At 49.3% G+C, this 10,281-nt stretch overlaps 1 protein-coding gene across 1 annotated transcript; it reads left to right on the top strand.

Moving 5' to 3' along the window:
- Positions 1-955: 955 nt before the first annotated feature.
- Pcare (photoreceptor cilium actin regulator) lies at positions 956-9,616 on the top strand. The gene is made up of 2 exons (XM_027933363.2): positions 956-4,668; positions 9,415-9,616. Exons 1-2 carry the CDS (start codon positions 956-958, stop codon positions 9,614-9,616), a joined length of 3,915 nt encoding a protein of 1,304 aa, XP_027789164.2.
- Positions 9,617-10,281: the final 665 nt, after the last annotated feature.

The raw sequence follows: 10,281 nt of genomic DNA, 5'->3' as shown, positions 1-10,281 counted from the left end.
CCTAGAGACTAAATAACTCTCTGGTGCCCAGGTTTAGCTTGTTTTCCTATGAGAAAGGTTTAATAAAAAGGCTCTTCCCAGTAGTCCATAGTGACTGGCTTTGAGCTTCATCTGGTGGTGAGTTTTCCTGCTTTCCTCCTCCAAAGCAGGAAGGATAGCTCTCTTGCTATCTGACTAGATTTTCTAACATACAGGAAAGCAACTCTGTCTTCTTTATTCACTGTCTTATTATTTAGGAACATTGTCTGTCACTAGAGTCGTGGGGATTTGTAAGCCACACAGACAACAAAGTACAGCTTTGGGGTCCCTGTCTGTTCTGGGATCTTCTTGACTGCAGCAGGTTGGAGCACACTCGGCTGGTTTGCCCTTATTAAACCGTGAAGGTCACTTCTCTTCCAGCGTCTATAATTGGCGAGCCCTCACTTTCCTTCCACAAATGTGTCTCTTCCAGAGCCTTTTGCAATTAAAGCTTATTTCTCTAGGTTTCATATGGCAGGCGTCTGAACGGAATTAAAAGCATAAGCACGTGCAAAAATAATCCGCTTCCCAAGATAGTAAGTGCTGAGAAGTTCTATATTAGAACACACAGTGAGTGCTGACTGGCTAGGGCATGATTAACCTAATAGGCTTAAAGCTCCACTTGCATTTACATCTGTCAGGACACGAGCAAAACACAGGCCCATAATCCGGGAGACTGAGGTCCTTTAGAATTGTCCCGCTGCTCACTAAACAACAGAAGGTTCAAAACTTAGAAGGATAACAGGACGATAAGCACCACTCCCTCTTTTCGGTGCAACCAAGGAAGTAAAGAAAGCTGCCTCCAAGTTCAAGACTTCCTGCCATGAACTTCAAAGGAATCTGGTCTGGAATTGCCTGGAAGGACTAATTTTGGTCCTATCTTCAAGATGATTCTCTGAAAATTTGGAAGGCTGTGGGTGCAAGGCCAGCTGCAGTCATGGGATGTACACCTTCACACAGCGACATTGTGAACAACCTGACAAAAAGTGGTGTTCAGTTTTTGAAAAAGCCCACAGCTATTTTGCCAGGATGTCATGGGCGCAGTGGAAGAGGTTCCATCCCTTTGCTGGTTCAGTGTTCTACCTGCTATGACCCTTGGGGGGGCCTGCCCCAGGGACAGAGGCCAGCAGAGGAGCAGCTGAGTTCCAGGAAGTCCCAAACCACAGCTGAAGGTCTTGGTCAGCCCATGGGAGATATGGAAGGACTGATCTCAGAAACCAGAACCTCTCCAACCTGGCTGAACAAACCACAAAGCCACACTCCGTTCCAGACAAAAGGTACCCATGGGACACAAGGGGCAGCCTTTCCCAGGGAAGAGAGTATGGAAAGTACTACACAGGAGACCTCCAGGTGGGAAAGGAAGCCGACATGCTACTGCTCAAGCAAACAGGGCCATTGCAGCCAAACTATCCTCCCTACTCCTGAATCAGAAGGCAAAGTGGACTTTCCTGAACCCCTGGTCAAGGCCCACCAGCAGGCTTACACCTACCTGCACGCCAGCCTCTCCAAGTATGAAGCAATCCTGCACCTGGTCCAGCAGGCCAGCCAGACCCAGGGGCTGCTGCAGCCCATGCTCAGTTTCCTGCTGCTGTGCTTTGAGGAGGTGGGCCAGCTCCTTGGGGAGATCTCCAAGGATGGAGAAGTGCTCCTCCAGGAAGTTAGGGAGGATCTGGCATGGCCATTGAAGAAAGGAGAGCCCCAGGAGCAGCCAGATCTCTTGCAACAGCTGCTGCAGTACACGGTCAGCAAGCTACAGGTGCTCCACGGCATGGTGGCTGCCCTCACCGGGAGCTTCCTGGAGAGTTCCAGCAGCTATTTCCACTCCACGGCAAGCCACTTGGAAAATCAGCTGAGCACAAAGAGGAGTGTGGATGAACGCCTCCTAAGGGCTCTGAGGCAACTGGAGAGCCTGGCAAGTGGCCATGGAGACCCTGGGCTGCAGGATGTACCCTTGTGCTCCGAGGACAGTGGCATTGGTGCCGACAATGAGTCCGTGAAATCTATGGACAAGCTGGGTAAGCAGGCCAGCTGGAACTTTGTCCCGGAGGCTGTAGAGTTGAAGCCAGGGATCTCACCCCAGATGGAGGCCCGGCTATCAGGACGTGCCTGGCAGCAAAGTGCATTCTGGATGGGTTCGGACCGACCCCAGGACTGTCCAAGGCCTCCCATTGCAAAAGTGCATCCAACCTCACAGGGCAAAGTAAGGAGCCCAGGCCCCCACAGCACTGGCCCAGAAACTCTGACCTCCAGGCCTTCAGAGGCAAGCAAGAGTGCTTGGTGTGACTCCCTGGGGACTGGGATCCCTGTGGAAGTACAGCTTCCTAAAAGCTCCAGGTCTGGGGAGGTTCCACCCCTTAGTGAAAGTGAGAACAGCAGCCCAGACGAGGAGGAAGATGAAGTTAGCAACATGAGTCCAAGTGCAGGGCAGGAAAACGTGTCACCTTCAAGGCCACGATCTTCACCTGCAGACTGGGAAAGCCCGTTTCAGTCACACTCCAGGAAGCTTAGGAGCCCCCAGGCCCAGGAAATGATTCTGAAGATGAAGGAAGCCATCAGTGAAAGGATCAAGTTTGTCCCTGCACCTTTGGCGCACCAGGATTGGTCTGAGGAGGAGGAGGGGAGGATTGTGGTCCCACGGAGACCTAGCACGGTCAGTGGCAGCAGGAGGACCCCCGAGAGGCAGCAGAGGTCCCAGTCCGAGACGTGCCTTAAGAGCCATGTGGAGGACCCCACCCTCCAGGAGCTGCGAAGGGTCCAAAAAGACCTCAGTCAGAGACTGGAGGCATTTTATGCCCAGGGCGCCAAAAGGCAGGGACAGAGAAAGGAGCAGATTGTGCAGTCCAGAGGAGCAGCGATATGGCCCAACAGCAACTGCAGGGTGAGCCCCAGCAACACCATCAGCAAACTCAAGGCATCCCTTACCAAGAATTTCAGCATCTTGCCTAGTCAGGACAAGAGCATTTTGCAGAAATGCAGTCCCCACTCTGAGGGCGAACAGCCCTGGCAGAAGAGAGCCGAGCTGCTGCCAAATGCCATTCCACCTGGTGAGAAGGACGAGACTCCTAGGGCCAAGGACTGCTTCGTCAGGGGCTCTCCCACCAGAACATCAGTCAAGAAACTCATTGAAACTTTCAGTCCCACTGAGAGTGTGAAGACACTGGGGGACTCCAGGAACTCAGGGTCAAGCCCCTGCCTCAGGAAGTGGGGAGTCCCCATCATGCCTCCCAGACTTCCCATTTATAGGGGCCTTGCTCCTATGTATACTAAGCCCCAAATTTCTCCGACAGGAAGCAGAGAATGTCTCAAGGTGGACACAGGCTGGAGACCTGTAGCACCGATATTTCCCCCTCTGCCTACAGCAGAAGCATCCAGGAATGAGGATATCTACTGTGAAATAGAGGGGGACCCAGAGCACCTCCCTCCACCACCTCTGGAAGTCCTGATGGATAAATCATTCACTTCTCTGGAGAATCCAGAAAGCAGAAAGTCAACAGGCAGCTCCCCTGAAGAGTCCTCAGTACCAGGGCTGGGACGGGCTGGCCCTACCAGAAGAACGTGGGCTTCCCCAAAGCTGAGAGCTTCCATGAGCCCCATTGACTTGCTGCCCAGCAAGAGCACTGCCAGCCCCACCAGGCTGTGCAGCGCAGGGCCAGGAAGCAGCAAGAGTGGCAGCAATCTCAGGAAGCCTGTCCAGGATCCGAACCTCTCTTCTGCAGCCAGCCCCAACCCAGAGGCGGAGGGCAGGGCTCACAGTCAAGCCCAGGGAGAGAAGGCCACAAGCTTCTCCAAGCACCACCGGAAGGCAATTCCCTGGCACCACACCAGCCCCACATCTGGGCAAAGCAGGACTTCAGAACCGAGCCTGGCCAGACTCACACGTGGGCCGCACTCTCCTGAGGCCTCCAGGCAGAGCCGAGAGAGAAGCCCCCCAGTAGTCAGGAAGAGCTCTCCCACCAGGGCACACTGGGCACCCCAAGTAGACAGGAAGCAGCGGGGTCTACCATCATCTCCTGGACCTGCTCAGCCAAGCACTGTGCTCAGCTCCTCCAGTCCACCACTTAGCCCTGGAGCTCCCAGCCCAATAGCAAGCCTTGGGATCCTAAGCCCACCAAACACAAAGAAGCGAACTTCCCCGCCACCCCAGCACAAGCTGCCCAGCCTACCCCTGGGGAGCCCGCCTGCACAGCCCAAGGTCTCCAGTCCTGCCCAGCACACGGAAGCAAGCCCCCCTTCCTCTGTGCCCTCCCCATCCCCCCCAGGGTCCCCCTCTCAGGGATACAAAGAGACCAGAGACTCGGAAGGCAGTCAAGCCCCTACAGCCAAAGCATCCCGGAACACATGTTCCATATTCTGCCCTGCCTCCTCCTCTCTGTTTGAAGCTAAATCACCATCCTTGACAGCCCACCTGCAGACCTCCACATCACTGCCACCAGAACCCGGGGGCGCTCTTGGGACCCCAGCAGGATGCTGGAGAAGCAGTTTGGAGCCTCGACTGAAGGCAGATTCACAGAGGAGAATGGCTCTATGTGCCCTCAACCCTCTGCCTTTCGTCAAAAGGACAGCTCCTGCCTGCCACCCTGGTGTCTGGATTCAGCTGCCTGGCTCTAGCTCCACTAGCTCCTCTTGGGAACCCCAGCTTGACCAGAGCAGGTAAGGAGTGAGCTCGGTCACTGCCCTTCCCTGGAGAAAAAGCAGAGGCAGTGGGCCCAACAGATTGTCTGGGTCAATAGTTTTCAAATTTAGCTTCAAGAGTCAGATGGGAAAAAGAGGTGTGGGGGTCCGAGTTCAGTCTCCTCGCCACCATGAGTGACTGTGCTTTTTTTCTTTTTAGACTTTATACATTGTCCATTTTGTTTTTTATTATTTACTTATTCTAATTTGTTATACATGATGGCAGAATGCAATTCATTTCATATTACCCATATAAAACACAATTTCTCAAGTCACTGATTGTACAAAAAGTATTTTCAATCTATTCGTGTCTTCATACATGTACTTAGGGTAATGTCCATTTTATTAAATACTGGCTTTAGTACAACAAACTTACTTCTGATAGATGTTTCATTTTTGAAAAATGTAGCTGTATTCAGATTCTTACCTGACCCTGGCTTCTAGCTAACCATTCATTTTTACTGGTTCTGCACTTAATTATGGACACAAAATTAATTTTCTATAAAAGAACAAAGGAATTTCTTATGACTCAAGACTCAATATGTTTAAGAGGAATACTCTCAAAGAGTGGATATGACCACAACAGTCTGTGGACTGTGCTTTTATCTACTACATTACATATTTTTGATTCCTGAGAAAGATTTTAATTGAAAAGAGCCTCTGCTGTATTAAAATTTTTTAAAAAATAAAGAAGAGAAAATCTTAAAACAACCAAGTTAGCCTACACCTCACAGCCCTTATTTTACAGGTGGGGAAACTGTTTGTTTTTTTTTTTTTTTTTGGGGGGGGGGGGACTGTTTTTTTACAGATGAAATGACTTGCCATCATGGCCTGCAACTTTGTCTGGACCCAGCAGTTGGATTCTGGGAGGTTCTATAACTATCTGGTCCCAGGACCCCTTTAAACTCTGAAAAAATATTGAGAACCCCAAAGAGCCTTCATATATGTGGGTTATGTCTACCCATTTTTACTATATTAAAAGTTAAAACTGAGAAATTGATAAAATATTATTTTTAAAAAGAATAAACACATTCTCTGTTAACACAGATGATACATTCCCATGAAACACTTTTTTGTTCAACCACAAAAAAAAAAAATTTAATGAGAAGAATGGCAGCACTGTCTTCCATTTTTGCAAACCCTTTTGGTGTCTGGCTCAACAGGAAGACAACCAAATACTCAAAGATTTTAATTGAAAAGAGCCTCTGCTGTAGCCTCGGCTTCTGTAGCCAATCTGCAGTGATACATCATCGTGTGTGACATGTGTGACATCATGTGTGACAGCACCACACACCCAAGAGAATGGGTGAAAAGGGAAGGTAGCATCTTTGTGTGAAGATAAAGATAGGTTTAACCCACGAGTTCCCTTGAAAGTGTCTGGTGGGTCCCCAGGGATCCCCAGTGCACAACTCCAGAATGGCCTGTCCTAGAGGTATGGAATATAAATTTCTGGTTTCCCAGGCCCTTGATCACCTGACTCCACTTCTCCACCAACTTCAGAGCCTTGTAGATTAAGAACAAAATCCTACATAAGCACCAGAATCCAGGTGAAGGGCTGCTGTTCCTGTCCTTGGCAGACTGAGTTCTAAGTGTGCCTTTCTCAGCATGGAGAAGTGAGTTGCATGTCACTGGCCCAGCCTGCAGGCAGGCCTGGGCACACAGCTGCAAGGGGACATGAATCAGTATAGCTTTTGCATAAAAAAATCACAGAATATGTGGGGAAAATGTCAGTCTGAGGACTGTTAAAAAGGAACTCCCTCAGTGTATCTTAATATCAGATCAGACAAAGTTCAACCAACACCAGTCCTTGCTATCGCTGCATTGCCCACAATTGTGTAAATCAGCAGTTAATTTCTGCCTGAGTGACGCATGTTTCCAGCTTCACAGTCTGTCCAGCATAATGGTGATTTTTTTCAAAGTATTCGGCAGTCAATTTTAAATAAAGATATTATCTCAAGAAAGTTGCACATTATAACAGTTATATAAACTCCCCCAGCCACTTGAAAGAAATGAAATATTGATTATTTTTGCAAGAATCTTAATGTAACATTGCTCTTTTCTTAAATCTAAAATGAGCTTCCTACAGCAGAGTGGCTTTCATCTAAGAACCTCTATAAATGTTAATGCATTATTCCTCACACTAGCTCCTTGTTCAGTTATTAGATTTTTAAAACTGTGCCCTTCAGGGGAAGAGCTTGAGAGAACAGGGACAATAAAATGGCATTAATTAAAAACACTAACATTTTAAAACAGCAGGAGCTATAAAATTGTTGAAGAACATAAAATTGTTCAAGAAGAAAATAATGCCTTTCTCTCAGGTTTCTCCCCAGAACAGGGTGGCCTAAAAGTTGTTTTATGTCTTGAATCAATACTTGGTGTGTGCGTAGCCTGAAGAAGTAACCTGTTCAAGGTCACATGGAGAGTCACTTGGTATGACCACACCTCTAAGCCATTCCAAATTGTGCATATGAAAATATGCTCATTCCCCTATCTCATCCTGTCCCAAGGTATGAATTTGGTGTCTGTTAGCAGAAACAGGCCAGCCTTTGCCTCTCTGTTGAAGACAAGCTTATTTTCTGCCATTCTGCGTGTGAGAAAACAAGAGCAGGGACCAAGGCATGGTTTCCCAAGATTGAGCAACAAGTGGATGCCAAGAGCCAGAGACTGCTCAGAGCAGGCTCTTTCTCAAGCAGAGGCTTGCAGGGACCTGTCACGCCCACTGCGTCTGGCTGTCTGGGCAGGCTTACAGGATCAACTGGCCTGTACTTGGATTTGATTCTCTTCCTGTCACCTCATTCTATATCCTCTTGACCTTTGGGCCCCGGGGAACAGGAACAGTTCTCAGAGGTTTCAATGGCTGAGCTTTAATTGTTAGGCCTGAGCTGAATCTCCTAGTGAGATACCAGTCTCTAGGTCTCAGAATGATGGGGTACTGTGTGCACCTCAAGAAAGGTCCAGACTTTCTCCCCTAAATGCAATACTTTTCATCTTTTTCTGGCTTGAACTGATGAGACAGGAGCTCTCTGCAGCCCCCTCCCAGTCCCCTGTCTCAGGTGGCCCCATGGTTAGTGGGGCAGCAGTTGGGCAACCTGCCTTCCTATCGGTGCCAAGAAGAGGTAGAATCCCAGCCACTGGGTAACAACCAGGGAAATGAGTTTCCTGAACTGAATTTCATAGACACAGAACCTGGATGGGGCTAAAAAAGAGTTCTAGACCAAATTGTTTGTCAGGCTCCATGTCAGCCTCCAGAGTGGTATGGCCTGGACTTTCCTCTGTGCATGTGTTTCCTCTTCCTGCCAGACCCCCGGGGACAGGGGTAGGGGGTGGGGGGCAGCAAAGGCTCTTCAGGGATGAAGTGCACCCTGCTTATGCCTTCCCATTCCCCAAGCAGCCCCAGAGAAAAGAAGTAAGTAAGGTGGCAAAATCACGCCAGGCCCTGAACACCTGAAAAGACCGTGATGGAGCCAGATGCAGACTGCTTTAAGGCACACAGTGGGTTTCTCACTGCCTGAAACCAAGGATGCGGGTCCATCACATCCACGCCCTTCCTACTTCTTCTCTCTTGATCTTGTTCAGATCCAGTTGCAAACTTGTCCTCCACTGGTTTGGTGTCAGATGCAGAGCTGAGAACACTTCCTTATAAAGCTCACAGAAAAATCAAGAACATGCTATCAGTGGCAGAGAGAAGGGCCCTCGGGTCTGTAGGTGGGGACCAGAAGTCTTGTGCAGGTCTTGAAGTAACTAGTTGAGAGCTCTGACCTAGGCCCCACCTCTCTGAGCCTCAGGTGCCCACGAGTAGCATGATAAGGTGGTCCCTGGAGTTCTTTCCAGATGTGACTTCCTATTAATTTTACAAAGTAGCACCATAGACAGCTACCCATTTATTACACACGTATGTGCCATTTCTATGCTGAGAGTTTTACATCCAACATTGATACCCATGAGCGCCTGATGAGATTATTACAATTTCTCTCAGAGGGATTCATTAACCAGCTGCAGGACACATGGTCAGTAAGTGGAAAAGCCAGGACTTGAACCTAGGCAGCCACACTCCAACCTCCACCAGGACTCCTTGGGCCAGCCTACCTCAGATAGATAGCCAGTATGACTTTTGGAGCTGGTCCCTTCGACCTAGGCTTGCTCCATGCTTTGAGACATCCTCCATTCTGCTCTCCAGAAGTATGCACAGACTGGAGACCATGTGGGGTTCTTTTCCCATGCATAGCTCCCCTTGGCCACGTCACTCAGCAGCTGGGAAGCTCTGCTCTAGCCAAATGCTGGGCAAGGCGGGCCAAGGAGTTTCCATTTTATTCCATTCAGGAAAAGGGTGGCAGCTGCGCAAAGCAGGCTTTTTCTTTGCTGTTATTGTTGTTGTTTTTAATTCCACTAGCTGAGCCCAGGCCTTTATTAACAAGGAGTGCTCAAGACTCAAAAACAAAACAAAGGCACAGCTCCAGAGCCCCTGAGGGAGTTGCTGTGTTCCTAGCAGCAGGATCCTGGGCATCAGGGGAAGGAACAGGACTCAACATGTCAGCTGAGGCCCTGGGAGCTGCTTCCCCAATTCCAGACCAGGCAGGCAGGCCCACAAGCCCAACCGAGAGGTAGAGGCCTGGCATCAAGGGTGGGCCCGCTGGTGTGAGGATGGGAAGGGACAGAGCAGTGCCGGGGAGGGAGCCAGAAGGAACAGCGGAGGAATCTGATCTGCTCTTGTCCTTCTCTCCACAGCAGCAGTGAGGACAGCCCCAAGCTGAATGCAGCGACTTGGAGCAGCCCCTGTGCCCCAGAACCGCAGGGTGGCGGCAGCAGGTGTGCATCACCCCCAGAGCTCTGTGTGCTGGGCCATGGGCTGCAGCCAGAAGCCCGCACCAGCCACGTCCAGGACAAATCCCAGCCAGAGACCCAGTCCCAGCAGAAGGACATGGCCTGACTGTCACGCTGACAACAGTCACCCCAGAGACACAATGTGACAGCCATGCATCCACACTGCCCCACAGGTGGTGGGCAGACTCTCCAAATGAGGTATCTTGGAAAGGCTTTGAAGATGCTTTATACAATGGCCATTGTCAATCACAGATCCTGCTTTGCCTTGGGGGTTCAAAGATTAACCAAAACTTTAAACCCCACAATGACATTTTTTAACCCTTCAAGTGCTGGCCTTAATTTAGGGAGGAAATAGATTAATTACATGCTTAGCAGGCCAGGTGTTTTACCTGGTAACCTATGACAATGTTGAAATCATTTAATGCCCACAAGAGCAAACAAAATAAATAGCATTCTCCAGTTAAACAGATAAGAGAACCAAAGTGTGGGGAGGAGTTCCCCCAAGTGTCTTGCCAGGAAAAAAGCAACAGTTGGTACAGACATAGATGTCCCTAGAACCTATGCTTTTTCCCTTGAATTTTGTTGCCCTAATTTATTCCATCACCCCAGCTGCCTACAGCATTAGTAGTTGTATAATTGGTGGGAAAGATTTGGTTTTGGTTTTTGTTTTTTGTAAGGTTGAGTGCTGGCAAAGCATCGAAGTCTCCATTAAGAGCTTTGTTTAGAAGCTAATTGCCCCTGACATGAGAAGGCTGATGCATTAGAACACAC

The sequence above is a fragment of the Marmota flaviventris genome, chromosome 14 (assembly GCF_047511675.1).
Source record: "Marmota flaviventris isolate mMarFla1 chromosome 14, mMarFla1.hap1, whole genome shotgun sequence".
NCBI lineage: Eukaryota > Metazoa > Chordata > Mammalia > Rodentia > Sciuridae > Marmota > Marmota flaviventris.
The sequence above is the reverse complement of the archived record's forward strand: the minus strand, read 5'-3'. Positions and strand labels throughout refer to the sequence as shown.